We start from the raw sequence: 19,053 nt of genomic DNA, 5'->3' as shown, positions 1-19,053 counted from the left end.
GGCTTTGTAATACAGCTTGAGGTCTGGTATTGAGATCTCTCCTACTTTATTCTTCTTTCTCAGGATTGCTGTGGCTATTCCCAGTCTTTTTTTATTCCAGATGAATTTTTGTACAGTTCTTTCCAGGTCTGTGAAATATGCTGTTGGTATTTTAATGGGGAGTGCAGTGAATCTGTAGATTTCTTTGGGTAGTATGGACATTTTAATGATGTTGATTCTACCAATCCATGCACATGGTATGTTCTTCCATCTATTTACGTCTTCCTCTATCTCTTTATTCAGTGTCCTGTAGTTTTCCACGTAAAGGTCTTTTACCTCCTTAGTTAAGTTTATTCCTATGTATCTTAATTTTTTAGGTGCAATGGTAAATTGGATTGCTTTTTTAGTCTCTCTGTAAATTCACTATTGGTTTATATAAATGCCATAGATTTCTTGGCGTTAATTTTGTATCCTGCTACATTGCCGAATTCATTTATTAAGTCTGTTAGTTTTTTGATGGAATCTTTTGGGTTTTTTATGTACAATATCATGTCATCTGCAAATAAGGACAGCTTCACTTCTTCTTTTCCAATTTGGATGCCTCTTATTTCTTCTTCTTGTCTCATTGCAATAGCTAATCCTTCCAGTACTATGTCAAACAGGAGTGGGGAGAGTGGGCATCCCTGTCTTGTTCCTGTTCTTAGGGGAAATGGTTTTAGTTTTTGCCCATTGAGTATGATGTTAGCTGTGGGTTTATCATATATAGCTTTTATTGTGTTGAGGTATGATCCTTCTATTCCCACTTTGTTGAGAGTTTTTATCAAGAAAGGGTGTTGGATTTTGTTAAATGCTTTTTCTGCATCAATTGATATGACTATGTGATTTTTATCTCTCAGTTTGTTTATGTGATGTATCACGTTTATTGATTTGCGGATATTGTACCATCCTTGCATTCCTGGGATAAATCCTACTTGGTCATGGTGTATGATCTTTCTGATGTACTGTTGGAGCCGATTTTCTAGAATTTTGTTGAGGATTTTGGCATCTATGTTCATGAGGGATATTGGTCTGTAATTCTCTTTCATTGTGTTGTCTTTATCTGGTTTTGGTATTAGGGTGATGCTGGCTTCATAGGAGGAGCCTGGAAGTGTTCCTTCCTCTTGAATTTTTTGGAATAGTCTGAGGAGGATAGGTTTTAGTTCTTCCTTGAATGTTTGGTAAAACTCTCCTGTGAAGCCATCAGGCCCTGAGCTTTTGTTTGCTGGAAGCTTTTTCATGACTGCTTCAATTTCTTCCATAGTTACTGGCCTGTTGAGATGTTTAGATTCTTCCTGATTGAGTTTTGGAAGGTTGTATTTTTCTAGGAATATGTCCATTTCCTCCCGGTTGTCCAATTTGTTGGAATAGAGTTGTTCATAGTATTTTGTAGCAATCCATTGTATTTCGTCGGGGTCTGTTGTTATTTCACCTCTTTCATTTCTGATTTTGTTTATTTCCGTCCTCTCTCTTTGCTTCTTGGTGAGCCTGGCTAGAGGTTCATCAATCTTGTTTATCCTTTCAAAGAACCAGCTCTTGGTTTTGTTGATCTTTTGTGTTGTTTCTTTGGTCTCTATGTCGATTATCTCCGCTCTGATCTTTATTATTTCTTTACTTCTGCTTACACTAGGCTTTTCTTGTTGCTCTCTCTCTCTAAGTCGTTGAGTTGTTGGATTAGGTAATTTATTACCATTGTATTTTGTTTTTTGCAGTAGGCTTGTAGAGCTATGAACTTCCCTCTCAGGACTGCTTTCACGGTGTCCCATAGATTTTGGATTGTTGTGTTTTCATTGTCAGTTATTGCCATGATGTTTTTTATTTCTTCCTTGATGTCTTTGGTAACCCAGTCATTGTTTAATAGCATGCTGTTTAGTCTCCATGTGTTTGATTTCTTTGGATTGTTTTTATTTTACTTGATTTCCAGTTTTATGCCACTGTGATCTGAGAAGATACTTGATATGATTTCTATCTTCTTGAATTTGGAGAGACTTTGCCTATGTCCTAACATATGGTCTATCTTTGAAAATGACCCATGTGCACTTGAGAAGAATGTATATTCTGTGGCTTTGGGGTGAAATGTTCTGAAGATGTCAATTAATTCCATCTGGTCTATTGAGTCATTTAGGATTGATGTTTCTTTGCTGATGTTTTGTTTAGAGGATTTGTCCAATGGTGATAGTGGGGTATTGTAGTCTCCTACTATGATTGTATTGCTGTCAATCTCTCCTTTGATATCTTCCAGTTTTTTTATGTATTTTGGTGCTCCTGTATTGGGTGCATATATGTTTACCAGAGTTATTTCTTCTTGTTGGATTATTCCCTTTAGTATTATGAAGTGGTCTTCCTTATCTTTTGTTATGTCCTTCACTTTGAGATCTAATTTGTCAGATATAAGTATTGCTACCCCAGCTTTTTTTTTCCATTTCCATTCGCCTGGAAAACCTTTTTCCATCCCTTTACTCTCAGTCTGTATGCGTCTTTTTTTCTGAGGTGGGTTTTCTGTAGACAGCAGATATATGGGTTTTGTTTTCTTAACCAATCTGTTACACTGTGTCTTTTGATTGGGGCATTCAATCCATTTACATTTAAAGTTATTATTGACTAGAGGCCCAGTGCATGATTGAATCATGCACGTGTAGGGTCCCCTACATGCTTTTGCTTTTGATCGCGGGGGAGCTGGGTGCCTTTCTGCTGGTGCACCAGGCCTTTCAGAAGCCTCCAGTGCGGCGAAGGCTTCTGAAAGTCCTGTTGCCTGAGCGGATAGGCACCCAGCTCCCACGCTTTTGCTTTTGATCGCTGGTGCACCAGGCCTTTCAGAAGCCTCCAGCATGGCGGAGGCTTATGAAAGGCCTGGTGCCTGAGTGGACAGGCACCCAGCTCCCACGCTTTTGCTTTCGATCGTGGTGGAGCTGGGTGCCTGTCCACTGGTGCACCAGGCCTTTCAGAAGCCTCCAGCGCGGTGGAGACTTCTGAAAGGCCTGGTGCCTGAGTGAACAGGCACCCAGCTCCCCCGCTTTTGCAGGTCCCTGGTGGGACATGAGCTCGCTGCCCCAGAGGCCCCTTCTGTGCCGCAGCACAGCCATGGCGCAGACACTGAGCTCGAGCCGCCGCTGGTGACGTGAGCTCAGCCCCGCCGGCTCAATAGGCCACCCCAACCACCCCGAGTCCCGCCCCCCCGCGCCTCCTTGCCAATCGTGGGCATAGCGAAGGTACGGTCAATTTGCATATTTGTCTATTATTAGGTAGGATAGGTACTTATTTGTCGCCATTTTTATTCTATACCCCTGTGTTCCTTCTTTGCTTCCTATTTCTTTCTTCTTCTTCTTCTTCTTTTTTTTTTTTTTTTACAGCAAACCATTTAGCATTTCTTGCATTTCTGGTTTGGTGGTGATAAACTCCCTTAGTCCTTTTTTGTCTGTGAAGCTCCTGATTTCACCTTCAATTTTGATTGATAGCCTTGCTGGGTACAGTATTCTTGGATTGAGACCCTTCCTTTGCATGACTTGGTATATTTCATTCCATTCCCTTCTGGCCTGATGAGTTTCTGTTGAGAAATCAGTTGCTAGGCTGATGGGGGTTCCTTTGTATGTAACTGTCTGTCTCTCTCTGGCCGCTTTTAAGATTCTTACTTTGTCATTGGTGTTTGCCAATGTAATTATAATGTGCCTTGGCTTCAGTCTTTTGGGGTTCATTTTGCTTGGAACTCTGTGAGCTCCTTGGATTTGTGTGGGTTTTTTCTTCTCTATATCAGGGAAGTTTTCTGTTATTATTTCTTCAAACAGGTTTTCTATTCCTTGCTCAGTTTCCTTTCCTTCTGGTACCCCTATTATTTGGATGTTCTTTTGTTTTGTGTTGTCCCAAAGTTCCCTTAGGCTCTCCTCATGCTTTCTAATTTTTGTTTCTAGAAGCTATTGTACTTGGGTATTTTTTTCCATCTTGTCTTCTAGCTCATTGATGTGGTCCTCTGCTTCTTCTAGTCTACTCTTGATGCTTTCTATTGAGTTCTTTACAGCAGCAATGTCATTTTTCTTTTCTTCTTGGTTCTTCTTCATTTCCTCTTGGTTCTTACTCATATTGTTGAATTTGTCTTCCATTCTTTACAGCCACCTTATGACCATTTCTCTAAATTCTATCTCTGATAGGTTGCTTGCCTCTAATTCATTTACTTCCTTTTCCTGTGATGCCTGCTTTTCTTTCCTATGGGGGCTGTTTCTTTGTCTCCCCATGGTCTCTCTTCTCCGGATGTCTGGTTATGTAGTTTTCTCTCTCCTTTCCATGGTGCAGTGAATAGTTCCTTTGAATCCACGTTTTTGTGCCAATTGGGGACCGGTGTTCTGTTGCTCACAGCTGTTCAGTGTTTGCCATTGTCGCAGAAAGTCAGGTTTCCAATAAAATCCTCCTTCCTTTGCAAGATGGTGAGGTTTCCCCCTCTGAGCCCGCAGCTCTGGGAGAGAACCCAGCCGCTGTGGGTGCTGCACGGTCAGGGGAACCCTTCCTAGCACTCCCCCACCTTCTCCTGGAGTTTAGCTGTCCCTTAGCTTGCCAACATACACTCCCCCTGCGAACCTCAGCTGTTCTTACTCTCTGCCCCAGGACCAGACTCAGAACATGTCTCTATTCAGCCGCCATTTTTCTAGAGTCCAGAACCAATTTTTTAAAAGCTTTCACCATTTTGACTAATTAGCTAAGTATATTTACACAATGCCAAACATTATGCTTTGAAACCTAGGACTTGTTTCACTTATTTCTTCCAAGAATGGCCTGAATGGGCAACATACTTAGAATATTCTGAACCAAAAGATAGCAAAAGATATCAACTGTAGCCTTGAGTGTGCCTACTGGTATTATCTCTGAACCATTTCACATTCTGATACTTGGGTTTTTCATCAGACCCAGGTTCTTTGTAAGGTAAGGCAGACCCTAGCATTGATGGCCCATCTGGTTCATATTTTCTTGTTCTTCCATTGGCCATTAGTTTTTGTACAAATTCCAAAGCAATTTATGGGACTTGGTTGGCTTCTGTTTACAGGGTGGCTTCCAGGACCAGGTTCTTTGAAACAGCGTCTCGGAAAACTGGAAGGTAAGAAACAGGTGACTGAAGAAAAACAAAATAACTTTTTATTGAATGTATCATAAGTATCTCATTTGCTCTTTATATTCTCTTTTTCTATTTCTCTGTATTTCTGTCCCTGTCTCTCTGTCCCTTTCTTTCCCACAACTCTATCTCCATCTGTGACCCTGTATTTTAATCTTTTTTTCCCTCTAACTTTTGTCACTCTATTTGTTTCTCATGCACTCTGTTTCTTTCCTTTTTTAAATTTTATTTTATTGTTTAAAGTATTACAAATTGTAGTACATATATCTCCTTTTTCCCCCATTGACCTTCCCCCAGCCTCCCCTAACCCGTGGCACATGCCCTCATCCAACCTCCCCCCCCCCCAGTGTATTCTGTCCATTGGTTGTGCTTATATGCATGCATACAAGTCCTTCGGTTGATCTCTTTCCCCCGCTCCCCAACATTCCCCAGCCTTTTCGCTGTAATTTGACAGTCTATTCGATGATTCACTGCCTCTGTATCTATCTTTTGATTCATCAGGTTATAATGTTCTTTATTATCCATAAATAAGTGAGATCATGTGGTATTTTTCTTTCATCACCTGGCTTATTTCACTTAGCATAATACTCTCCAGTTCCATGCATGCTGCTGCAAATGGTAAGAATTCCTTTTTTATAGCAGCATAGTATTCCATTGTGTAGATGTACCTTAGTTTTTTAATCCACTCATCTGCTGATAAGCATTTAGGCTGTTTCCAAATCTTAGCTATGGTAAATTGTGCTGCTATGAACATAGGGGTGCATATATCATTTCTGATTGGTGTTTCTAGTTCCTTGGGATATATTCCTAGAGGTGGAATGACTGGGTCAAATGGGAGTTCCATTTTTGTTTTTTGAGGAAAGTCCATACTGTCCTCCACAGTGGCTGCACCAGTCTGCATTAGCACTGGCAGTGCATGACGGTTCCTTTTTCTCCACATCCTCGCTAGCACTAGTCGTTTGTTAATTTGTTGATGATAGCCATTCTGACAGGTGTGAGATGATACCGCATTGTCATTTTGACTGGCATCTCTTGGATAATTAGTGACTTTGAGCATGTTTTCATATGTCTCTTGGCCTTCTGTCTTCTTTTGAAAAGTATCTATTTAGGTTCGTTGCCCATTTTTTTTATTGGATTGTGTATCTTCCTTTTGTTAAGTTGTATGAGTTCCTGTAAATGTTGGAGATTAAACCTTTATCAGTGGTAACACTGGCAAATATGTTCTCCCATGCAGTGGACTTTCTTGTTGTTTTGTTGATGGTTTCTTTTGCTGTGCAAAAGCTTTTTATATTGATGTAGTCCCATTTGGTTATTTTCTCTTTAGTTTCCATTGCCATAGGAGCGGTATTGGTGAAGGAATTGCTTCTGCATATGTCAGAGATTTCACTGCCTTTGGATTCCTCTAGTATTTTTATGGTTTCCCGTCTTATGTTTAAGTCCTTTATCCATTTTGAGTTTATTTTTGTGTATGGTGTAAGTTGGTGATCTAGTTTCATTTTTTTGCATGTATCGGTCCAATTTTCCCAACACCATTTATTGAAGAGACTGTCTTGACTCCATGATATGTTCATGCCTCCTTTGTCAAATATTAATTGAGCGTAGTGGTTTGGGTCGATATCTGGATTCTCTATTGTGTTCCATTGATCTATATGTCTGCTCTTGTGCCAGTACCAGTTTATTTTGAGAACAGTGGCTTTGCAATACCGCTTGAAATCTGGTATTGAGATCACACCTACTTTGTTCTTCTTTCGCAGGATTCCTGAAGCTATTCGGGGTCTTTTTTTATTCCAGATGAATTTTTGGAGAGTTCTTTCTAGGTCTGTGAAATATGCTGTTGGTATTTTAATGGGGAGTGCATTGAATCTATAGATTGCTCTGGGTAGTATGGACATTTTAATGATGTTGATTCTACCAATCCATGGACATGGTATGTTCTTCCACCTGTTTACGTCTTCCTCTATCTCTTTTTTCAGTGTCATGTAGTTTTCCACGTATAGGTCTTTTACCTCCTTAGTTAAGTTTATTCCTAGGTATCTTAATTTTTTTGGTGCGATGGTAAACGGGATTGCTTTTTTAGTCAATCTTTCTTTAAGTTCACTATTCGTGTATATGAATGCCATAGATTTCTTGGCATTAATTTTGTATCCTGCTACAGTGCCGAATTCATTTATTAAGTCTAATAATTTTTTTATGGAGTCTTTAGGGCTTTTTATGCACAATATCATTTCATCTTCAAATAAGGACAGCTTTACTTCTTCTTTTCAAATTTGGATGCCTTTTACTTCTTCTTCTTATCTAATCACAATGGCTAATCCTTCCAGTACTATGTCAAACAGGAATGGAGAGAGTGGGCATCCCTGTCTTGTTCCTGTTCTTAGGGGAAATGGTTTTAGTTTTTGCCCATTGAGTATGATGTTGGCTGTTGGTTTGTCATATATAGCTTTTATTATGTTGAGGTATGATCCTTCTATTCCCACCTTGCTGAGAGTTTTTATCAAGAAATGGTGTTGGATTTTGTTAAATGCTTTTTCTGCATCAATTGATATGACTATGCGATTTTTATTTCTCAATTTGTTTCTATGATCTATCACGTTTATTTATTTCTGGATATTGTACCATCCTTGCATTCCTGGAATAAATCCTACTTGGTCATGATGTATGATCTTTCTGAGGTACTGCTGGATCCGATTTGCTAGGATTTTGTTGAGGATTTTGGCATCTATGTTCATGAGGGATATTGGTCTGTAATTCTCTTTCATTGTGTTGTCTTTATCTGGTTTTGGTATTAGGGTGATGCTGGCTTCATAGAATGAGCTTGGAAGTGTTCCTTCCTCTTGAATTTTTTGGAATAGTCTGAGGAGAATAGATTTTAGTTCTTCCGTGAATATTTGATAGAAGTCCCCTGTGAAGGTGTCTTGCCCTGGGCTTTTGTTTGCTGGAAGCTTTTTGATGACAGCTTCAATTTGTTCCATAGTTATCAGCCTATTGAGATTTTTAGATTCTTCCTGATTGAGTTTTGGAAGGTTGTATTTTTCTAGGAATATGCTATTTCCTCCAGGTTGTCTAATTTGTTGGAATAGAGTTGTTCTTAGTATTTTTAACAATCCTTTGTATTTCTGTGGGGTCTGGTGTTATGTGTCCTCTTTCATTTCTGATTTTGTTTATTTGGGTCCTCTCTCTGTGCTTCTTGGTGAACCTGGCTAGAGGTTCATCAATCTTGTTTATTCTTTCAAAGAACCAGCTCTTGGTTTTTTTGATCTTTTGTATTGTTTATTTTGGTCTATATGTTGGTTTTTCTCTGCTCTGATCTTTATTATTTCCTTCCTTCTGCTTACACTGGGCTTTTCTTGTTGCTCTCTTTCTAACTCTTTGAGTTGTAGGGTTAGGTAATTTATTACCATTGTTTCTTGTTTTTGCAATTGGCTTGTGGAGCTATGCACTTCCCTCTCAAGACTGCTTTCGCTGTGTCCCATAGATTTTGGATTGTTGTGTTTTCATTGTCATTTGTTTCCATGATTTTTTTTTCTTTTTTTTAATATATTTTATTGATATTTTACAGAGAGGAAGGGAGAGGGATAGAGAGCTAGAAACATCGATGAGAGAGAAACATCGATCAGCTGCCTCCTGCACACCCCCAACAGGGGATGTGCCCGCAACCAAGGTACATGCCTTTGACCGGAATCGAACCCGGGACCCTTCAGTCTGTAGGCTGATGCTCTATCCACTGAGCCAAACCGGTTTCGGCGTCCATGATTTTTTTTTAAATATATTTGATTGATTTTTTACAGAGAGGAAGGTAGAGAGGTAGAGAATTAGAAACATCGATGAGAGAGAAACATCAATCAGCTGCCTCCTGCATGCCCCCCACTGGGGATGTGCCTGCAACCAAGGTACATGCCCTTGACCGGAATCGAACCTGGGACCCTTAAGTCCACAGGCTGACGCTCTATCCACTGAGCCAAACTGGTTTCGGCTCCACGATATTTTTTATTTCTTCCTTGATCTCTCTGGTAACCCAGTCATTGTTTAATAGCATGGTATTTAGCCTCCAGGTGTCTGATTTTCTTGGATTGTTTTCATTATAGTTTATTTCTAATTTTATGCCATTGTGATCTGAGAAGATGCTTGATATGATTTCTATCTTCTTGTATTTGAAGAGACTTTGCCTGTGACCCAATATATGGTCTATCTTTGAAAATGACCCTTTCACTTGAGAAGAATGTATATTCTGTGGCTTTGGGGTGAAATGTTCTGAAGATGTCAATTAATTCCATCTGATCTAATGAGTCCTTTGGATTGATGTTTCTTTGCGGATGTTTTGTTTAGAGGATTTGTCCAATGGTGATAGTGGGGTATTAACCTTTTGCACTCAGATGTCGAGTGTGACTCAACACGGTTAGCATCGGTAGCATCTCTTTTTATACTCTTTGAATGTATCAATAATTTGAAATATAAAAAAATCCAAATAAATAAGTTTGTATGAAAAGAAACTCCAGTTTTTTATTCTACTGCCGCGCTTTGTAAAATCTGGGGTATTTAAAAAATTAAATCCCGAGTAAAATAAAGGAATCGAGAAAAAAGCAAGTGAGTGCAAAGGGTTAAAGTCCCCTACTATGATTGTATTGCTGTAAATCTCTCCCTTGATATCCTCCAGAAGTTTTTTTAATGTATTTGGGTGCTCCTGTGTTGGGTGCATTTATGTTTACCAGAGTTATTTCTTCTTGTTGGATTGCTCCCTTTAGTATTATGAAGTGGCCTTCATTATCTCTTGTTATGTCCTTCACTTTGAGATCTAATTTGTCAGATATAAGTATTGTTACCCCACCTTTTTTCCCCTTCATTTCCATTCGCCTGAAAAACCTTTTTCCATCCCTTCACCATCAGTCTGTTTGCATCTTTTTTCCTGAGGTGGGTTTCCTGTAGACAGCAGATATATGGGTTATGTTTTCTTATCCCTCAGTTACCCTATGTCTTTTGATTAGGGAATTTAATCCATTTACATTGTGGTCTCTTACTGCCATATTTTGTTCTTCTAAAAGGATCATAAACAAGGAAAATAAAGGCATTCATATGACTGACCCTGAACTAAAATGAAATTAAATTTCTTATTTCTTGTTAAAAAAATAAATAAATGTATAAATAAATAAATAAAAAATAAAAATAAAAAATGAAATTATTATTGATAGGTACTAGTTTGTCGCCAGTGTTATTCTTTACCCCTGTGTTCCTTCTTCCCTTCCTATTTCTTCTTTTTACAGCAGCCTCTTTAGCATTTCTTGCATTGCTGGTTTGGTGATAATAAACTCCCTTAGTCCTTTTTTGTCTGTGAAGCTCCTGATTTCACCCTCAATTTTGATTGATAGCCTTGCTGGGTACAGTATTCTTGGATTCAGACCCTTCCTTTGCATGACTTTGTATATTTCATTCCATTCCCTTCTGGCCTGATGCATTTCTGTTGAGAAATCAGTTGGTAGTCTGATGGGGTAGCCTTTGTAGGTAACTTTCTGTCTCTCTCTAGCCACTTTTAAGATTCTTACTTTGTCGTTGGTATTTGCCAATTTAATTATAATGTGTCTTAGTGTCGGTCTTTGGGGGTTCATTTTGTTTGGGACTCTGTGAGCTTCTTGGATTTGTGTGAGTTTTTTCTTCCGTATATCAGGGAAGTTTTCTGTTATTATTTCTTCAAACAGGTTTTCTATTCCTTGCTCAGATTCCTCTCCTTCTGGCACCCCTATTATGAGGATATTGTTTCATTTTGTGTTGTCCCAAATTTCCCTTAGGCTCTCCTCCAGTTTTTTTTTTTTTTTAATTTTTTTTTCTAGATTTTGCTCTGCTTGGGTATTTTTTCCTACCTTGTTTTCTAGCTCACTGATGCAGTCCTCTAATTTTTCTAATCTACTGTTGATGCTTTCTATTGAGTTCTTTATAGCAGCGATGTCATTTTTCATTTCTTCTTGGTTCTTCTCCATTTCCTCTTGGTTTTACACATATTGCTGAATTTGTCTTCCATTCTTTTCAGCCACCTTATGACCATTTCTCGGAATTCTTTCTCTGACAGGTTGCTTTCCTCCAATTCTTTTACTTCCTTTTCTGGTGATGCCTGCTTTTCTTTCATATGCTGGCTGTTTCTTTGTCTCCCCATGATCTCTCTTCTTTGGGCGTCTGGTTATGTAGTTCTCTCTCTCCAAAATTAACTTTCAAAAGTGAAGGTGAAATAATGACTTTCTAAGGCAAATGAAAATTGAGGGAATTTGTTGCCTATAAACCTGTCCCACTAGTAGTGATGCCTCATAAGGGAAGGAGCATTGCTTCTTTTGGTCATTGCTTTATTCCTCAGCACCTCTTCTCTTGAGGTAGAAATTCTTCTATATCCCCATCAGTTTCTATCTCATTAGCTTCCTCTTCAGTTTGGCCACTAACCAGGCTCACGATTTCCTGCTCAGCTCAGCTCAGGGACCTTGATAGGTGGGCACGGACATGTGCTGAGGAAGAACTGCACTATGTTTCTTTCAGTGTCTCTGTCATTCTCAATCTTTATCAGTCTCTCTTTGTGTTTTTCTATTTATATCTGTCTCTGTCTTTGTCCCTCTGTCTCACTCTTTTTCTGTCTCTCTCTCCTCATGTCTCTTTCTTTATCTGTCTCTGTACATTGTCTCTTTGCCTCCCTGATTGCCTTTCCATCACTTACTCTTTCTGCTTCTCTCTCTCTCTCTCTCTCTCTCTCTCTCTCTCTCTCTCTCACACACACACACACACACACACACACACACTATTCACATGCCAAGCAGTATTATAAAAACTTTGCACTCTATGTAGATCTTATTCTTTGTTAGTTTACTTATTTACACCTATTATATTCTTAAGGGGAAGCTGGCAAGTATATATATATAGAATACAACACTCTAACATAAACAGCTTTAGAAAAGCATAGCCCTCATTTCAGAGCTAAACATTCTACTTAGGTGATTGTTCTCATACTACCTGCACATATAAATCACGTTGAAAATTTTAAAGGAAAAAACAAACAAAGAACCCTGCCTTCTACCCTAGAGACAATAAACCAAAATCTCTAAGAGTAGGACCTGAGAATATTTTTGTTTTATTTCACCTCTCTTCCCCTTCCTCCCTCCCTCCTTCCCTCCCTCCCTCCCTCCCTCATTCCTTTCCCTTCTTCCTTCTTCTCAAGTACTGATACAGACTGTCCAAGACCTGACATTTGGGACCGTTTTAACTAGAACACCTGGACAAATGATTGCATAGCCTCAGGGACTCTTGTGAATTTGCTCCATGTTGCTTATGAGAACGTTTGAAATTATGTTTCTGGATGGGTGACAGAAGTATAACACTTGTAGGTGGTTAAACACAGAAAAATGTGCCTTTATCAGTAGTGAACTGAGGTAGGTTTGACATCATCTAGTCAAACATGTCCTCACCAGGACATGATTCTCCACAGCAGGTCACCCTAGTTCTGCTTAGCAGTAATCACAGGGAACCCTAGGCCAGGCCAAATTCTCCTTAGACAATAATTTACCATTTATTCCATTATAACAAATAAAAGTGAGGTCAAAACCTCAGATTTCTCTTGCTGATAGAATGAAAATAAAGTTTTTACCTAGGACATTTTTAAGCAGGCCTAATCAAATATCTATTTTGAGGAAAAAAAAGAAAAACAGATAAAGAGAAAGGCAGAAGGAGAGATAAAGGGAAAAGGAGGGAGGAAGGGGAAGGGAGGGAAAAGAAGAGAGAGGAGTGGGGATTAATACTCTTAATAAAGTACCTACATATGAACAGGACTACTTTTTACTTCCTGGTGGTTCTTTCTCCCTTCCTAAAATAAACCATATGAGAAAAAATATCAAGGAAATAAAATGAAATAAGTTAAAAATTAGCATAATAAACTGAACATCTGAAGGAAAGATTTTTAAAAGAGGTGGTATCTGATCTGAGGCTTAAAAGATAAATAGAAATACACCAAAAAATGTGAGAGATTGACCTATAGCCTTGGACAGAGAACCAAGACATTGAGAAGTAATATGTAAGAGGAATGAACACAGTCCAATAGAATCTTTAAGGCAGACTGACTTCCCATATGGAAACTATAGCCAAACAGGTGTTGACAGCATGGAAAGATTGGTTACTACTTCCAGGGCTTTGTCAACTAGTGTTCAGGAAGTCTTGAACCAACTACAATATAAGGTGGCAATTTAGGCTGGAGCACCATTCTGCATATCTTATGTCTCGGCCTCTGCAACTTAGATTTAATCTTTTCCCCCAGATTCCATATTGGTGAGAGTGTGGATAAGACCAAAGTAGATACACCTATTCTTCAGTATGTCATCAACCACCATCCTAGGTACCCACAGGTTTCTCCCACCAACATTTGCATAGGGAAGCCATCCCTTCTGTATAGTCCCGCACGTTTTTTAAAATGTATCTTTATTGTTGAAAGTATTACAGACATCCCCTTTTCCCCATTGACCCCTTCTAACCTGCCTCCACCCCCTGCCCCAGGACTTCAACACACTATTGTCTGTGTCCATGGGCTATGCATATATACATATAAGTTCTCCGGTTAATCACTCTCCTAACCCCCCACCCCTGCCTTCCCTCTGAGATTCATCAGTCTATTCTATGCTCCTATGTCTATGGATAGTCCCCTATGTTTTAACCACCACTTATATCAGTAAGACTATATGCTGGCTACTGGTCAAGATCCTCAGGCTAGCCATAGTCAACCCCATCTGTGGACATTGTTGCCAGGCTTTTCTCTTATCTCTAATGTAAATTATGATTTGTTTAATTTTTGCTCTGCCCCCTTTTGCTTCTTATTTGTACACCTGACATATGAATTCCCTCACTCCCTCATTCATATCCCTTCCACAACAATTAAAAAAAACAACAACAAGGGAAAATGAGAAGTGGTTCATTGTGAAGGGGGTTGGGGGAAAACATTTCAGTAAGGCAGAACAGCTTATGCAACAGTCTTTATACTGTATTGCATTGGGAGTTATGAAAGATTTTTAAGCATGATAATGCATATCCAGAGCTGACTGAGTTGTAAAAATAATCATTCTGTTGGTGATGGGGAAGATAGATGGGGAAGTAAAGACTGGAGGCAGGGAGACCAGTAAAGACCGGAGGCTAATCATCCTGGCAAGAGTTTACGAGGACCTGACCTCTGGCATTGCCAGTAGGAATAAAATGGAAGGAGAGATTTTAGATAGATCCAATAAAACCTTGTTGACTTTTCAAATATGGAACATTGGAGAAGGATTAAGAGAGGAAAATCTAATTTGGGTCATTAAATAGATGGTAATAATAATTAATCATGGAAGAGCAGGTTTTGTGGAAAAGCTGCTCTACTTAATTTTGGACACAGTGTTTTTGAAGGCCCTATGGGACATCCAGATACAGATTTTCACTAGGTAACTGCAAGATCCTCAGGCTAGCCTTGGACTAGTATTTGGGGCTGGATCTACAGATATTTAGGGTAGAACTTTTTAGCTATTACACTTCATGGGGTATTCACATATACAAAAATGTGAATAGTAGCTCTTTTGGGAGCGGGGATCCTCAGTGTATGGTGGTGATTGAAAGCATGGATGGGAATACGATCACTCAGGGAATAAATACTAGGTGTACCGGTTAATAATGGCGGATTTTGTAATAAAAGAAAACACGATAATTTCAAGAGGAACATAAAAAGTGTTTTATTCAAAGTAATGTCCTACGCTAGCTACACATTTCCCCCATCTTTCAGGTAATTTGTGGATACCGTCCCAATAGAACTTGTCTTGTTTTGAGGCAAACCATTCAGAGACCCAATTTTCCACTTCTTCGTATATTTTGAAGTGCTGCTCAGAAAGTGCGTGTGCCATCATTCGGAACAAGTAGTAATCTGAAGGAGCAAGGTCTGGTGAATATGGCAGGTGGGTTAATACTTCCCAGGCAAGATCTTTTAACGTGTCTTTAACTGGTTTTGAAGTGTGCGATGGTGTGTCATCATGAAGCAAAATTACTTTGCCGTGTCTTCTGGCACATTCTGGTTGTTTCACGATCAAAGCGGGGTTCAAATTGATTATTTGTTGTCAGTAGCGATCAGTATTAACGGTTTCACCTGGTTTTAGAAGCTCATAATACATCACACCTTCCTGATCGAACCAAACACAGAGCATTGTCTTCTTTCCGAAGCAATTTGGCCTTGCAGTTGATGTTGATGATTGACCTGGATCAAACCATGAATTTTGTGCATTTGGGATTCTCAAGATAAATCCACTTTTCATCACCAGTCACAATTCGATGCAAAAAAAGACTTTCTTTCATGCCATTGAAGCAACATTTTACTGATGACTTTTAGGTTTTCCATTTGTCTTCCCTTCAGTTGATGTGGCACCCATTTTCCTTCCTTTAAAATATTTCCCATTGCTTGTAAAAGATTGGAAATTGTTTGCTGAGCAACGTTTAAATCTTTCTGCAAGTTGTTTTTTTAGTTTGACACACATCTTCATCCAATAATGCTTGTAATTGTTGGTCTTCAAACTTTTCGGTTGACCTGGACGTTCTTTGTCTTTCACATAGAAATAATCACTTTTAAAGCATTTAAACCAGCGTTCACAAGGATCTTGAGATGGAGCATGTTCACCATAAGCTTTCCAAAGTATATGATAACTTTTTCTTCAAAATAAAGTAATGAATTAAAACTTCCCACAAATGCTCTTTTTTTGGCACGAAATTTGACATTTTTAACCATAAAAATATCTATGATGTTAACACCTTTAGCAAATTTGACATGAAGTTTTGAAGTTTGCTGTCAATACAACAAAATAGCATACATATCAAAATCGCATATATATCAACATATGTGTAACTCCATCTATTGAAAAAAATCCGCATTATTAACTGGTGCACCTAGTAGGTGTAAACAGACTTAAGAGAGAAGGAAAAAAATAATGCTGAGGATAGAGCACTGGGACCAGCTGTTGTCTGGGATATTCTGTCCACAATATATGGGGGTTTGACTCTTCAGGATTGTCTTTTCCCTCCAGCTTTCTTTAGATAAGTCTAATTTAGGATTGACCTAAGTATATCAAGAGGCCAGGCAAGGCTGGTTTGGTCTTCATGTTAAAAAAGGATTCATGTTTCACATGGCATTTGGCCTCCATCCTTGCCCTTCTCCCTATTAGAGATCATTACAGAATGTAGTATTTGGTCTTGGACCAATTTCTCTGGGCTCCCTTAGCCTTCCACAGTCTGGCACTCAAGGTCTGGCACCTGAAAGATGTTTTTGTGTCTGGACTGGGCTCTCTAAATCTGCCAGAGAGGTAGTTCAGTCTACAAGCATGGAGCTAAATGCTTTGAAAAATCTAGATGGAATCACTTCCCCATTTTTAAAATGACCACATTGACACTGGCATGTAAGGACCCTTACCCTTGCTTTGCCTTTCCAGTTCTGATTTCTAGAGTCTTAGTGAAATGTTTTTCCTCCTTTACCCACAGTTCTCAAGGCAGACTTCCTGGAGATGAGAGTTGAAGACTCAGGTATGTAGTCTCCCACCCCTGATTATAGAACCTTGCTAACATAAGTCTTCTTTTAAAAAAAATACACACACACACACACACACACACACACACACACACACGAGGCCCAGTGAATGAAATTCGTGCACTCAGGGGCTCCCTCAGCCTGGCCTGTTCCTTCTCATAGTCTGGAAGCCCTCAGGGGATGTCCAACTGCTGCTGAGGTGGGAGAGGCTCCCCCCACCACTGCTGCACTCACCAGAGGTGAGCCTGGCTTCTGGCTGAGAGGCGCTCCCCCCTCCCCGCCCCATGGGAGCACACTGACCACCAGGGGGCAGCTCCTGCGTTGAGCATCTGCCCCTGGTGGTCAGTGCGCATCATAGAGACCGGTCATTCTACCATTTGGTCGATTTGTATATTAGCCTTTTATTATTTAGGATGTTTTCATTGATTTCAGAAAGAGGAAGGGAGAGGGAGAGAGAGAAACCTTAATGAGAATCATCAATCAGCTGCCTCCTGCATACCCCCCACTGGGGATTGAGCCCGCAACCCTGGCCTGTGCCCTGACTGGGAATTGAACTGTGAATTCCTGTTCATGGGTCAGTGCTCAACCACTGAGCAACACTGGCTGGGCGCACATAAGACTTCTTTATGGGATCTGAGTTTCTGATGATTGGAATACTATGTTGGTTCAGAGACTGGAAACTTACCTCCATGTCTCAGTTCATTACCCTGTAATTACTTACTGCCTTCTAATTCTAAGATTCTCTTGTGTTTTTAAGTTTCTTTCTTCTTTCCTTTCTTTCTCCCCCAGCAAAACTACAGTGTAGTTTTACAAATTGCTTTTGAATCAAGTTTATTAGGAATCCTAGACTATGACATTTGGGGCAAGTATACTTCATTCTCTGAGCCTCAATTTCCCAATCTGTAAAATGAAAAGGTTGGAACTTTCTTACTCTGGCATTCTTTGGGTCTATAAGAAGATCAGTAACTTCTATTTTGGCATTATAACAGGAACCAAGAGTGTAGCTTAGTATCTGTAGTAGGACTTTATTTTTTCAGACCCAATCACTATTTCAGTGTTACCCCCCTGAAACTTCCTTCTTAGTCCTTTATATTTGTCTGATGTAAAGCACTTTCACATTCATTAGCTCATTTGATGCATATCAAATTGCTAGATATAGGGAGGTTAATGTGTATTTTAACTCAACAAATAAGGAACTGAGGTTTGGAGGGGATAAGTTACTTGCAACAGGAGCCATGGAGATCATGGAAATTTTTTTTTTATCTAGGAGTTCTGATTGTTTGACTATCAGATTGCTGGCATAACATGAACCAATATACACATAAATGAGATCCAGGTGTCTGTCCCAGGCTTCCTTTTCTTTCTTATCACTGGCAGTACTCAGAGATGCACAGGTAGATAAGCTTTTTCCTTATCAGTCCTCATGGAGGTGATGTCCCAGTAAAAGGAAGTGTGGAATTATTGTAGTGTTATAAATGCTGTAAAGGCAGTGGCCATGTTCCAGGGATGGGGAATAATCTCAGAGGTATCAGGCTTCTGCATCCCCTGTAGACCTTTGGGGGATTAGAATTGAGGCCAAAGGCACACAGTTTCTATTCCTGAGTATAGGAACCATCTTAGGCCCTGTTTCGTGGGATCAGAGTTATAAGGGCCTTTTCCTAGCCAGTCCCTATTATTCAGATTAGCTACCAATTGCATGCTTAGCTACCTACCAAGAGAGGCCCCACTACTCAGTGGCTGTTAAGATGCTTGACCAGTCCTAGCTAATTCCCTATTCTCTTCTTTCCCTTTCAGGTTTTAAAAGCCTTGGCCTCTGAAGACCCTTTCCAGGTTTTGGAAGGATCTTCTTCAAACCCTGTGTGCTGAGTCATTTTGTGCTGAAGAGCAGCTCCTTCCTGGCCCTGCACCTTTAGGCTCTAGGATGCTATAAATAGGGGGCACATGTCCTAGAACAGGTTTATTTCTCCTTTTTATTCTGTCTTTATCCTGTCAGAAGTTCTATTTTGAGCTCCTGTAAGACTGTGAATGGCTAAACTCCCTCAAGCCAGACTCTGCAGAAACCAAGCTATCCACTGACCTGAGTTGAAGAGGGAAGCTCAGTTTTCAACTCTTCCTGAACTTCCTGTCTCCTCAAAAGGACATCGAACTCTGAATGATTTGGGACTAACCACTGATCTCAAAAGTCTTTCCCTGAACTGAAAGCTACTTGGGTTGGGGCCTTACCTAGGAAGCAGGGAAGTAGGAATGTTTGCTAAACATCAGAGAATCATAACATGTCTCTTACTGATTATATGGACCCTGGTGCCTGGTTGGAGCTTTGATGCTGCAATATATTGCCAAGAACCTGTCTGATCCTGTGGGGCCAGACAGCTTGGGTGATGCCCCCCACAAACTGTCCATG

General features: G+C 39.8%; 1 protein-coding gene across 1 annotated transcript in view; it reads left to right on the top strand.

Annotated features, from left to right (window-relative positions):
• OPHN1 (oligophrenin 1) overlaps window positions 1-18,603 on the top strand; it is a 625,127-nt gene extending 606,524 nt beyond the window's left edge. Inside the window, exons 23-25 of the mRNA XM_054716147.1 lie at window positions 5,045-5,095; window positions 16,607-16,648; window positions 18,447-18,603. Coding sequence (XP_054572122.1) covers window positions 5,045-5,095; window positions 16,607-16,640 — 85 coding nt within the window. The 3' untranslated portion in view covers window positions 16,641-16,648; window positions 18,447-18,603. The remainder of the gene's footprint in view (window positions 1-5,044; window positions 5,096-16,606; window positions 16,649-18,446) is intronic.
• Window positions 18,604-19,053: the final 450 nt, after the last annotated feature.

This window comes from Eptesicus fuscus, chromosome 1 (genome assembly GCF_027574615.1).
Source record: "Eptesicus fuscus isolate TK198812 chromosome 1, DD_ASM_mEF_20220401, whole genome shotgun sequence".
Classification (NCBI taxonomy): Eukaryota; Metazoa; Chordata; class Mammalia; order Chiroptera; family Vespertilionidae; genus Eptesicus; species Eptesicus fuscus.
This window is presented reverse-complemented; position numbering and strand designations above follow the sequence as displayed.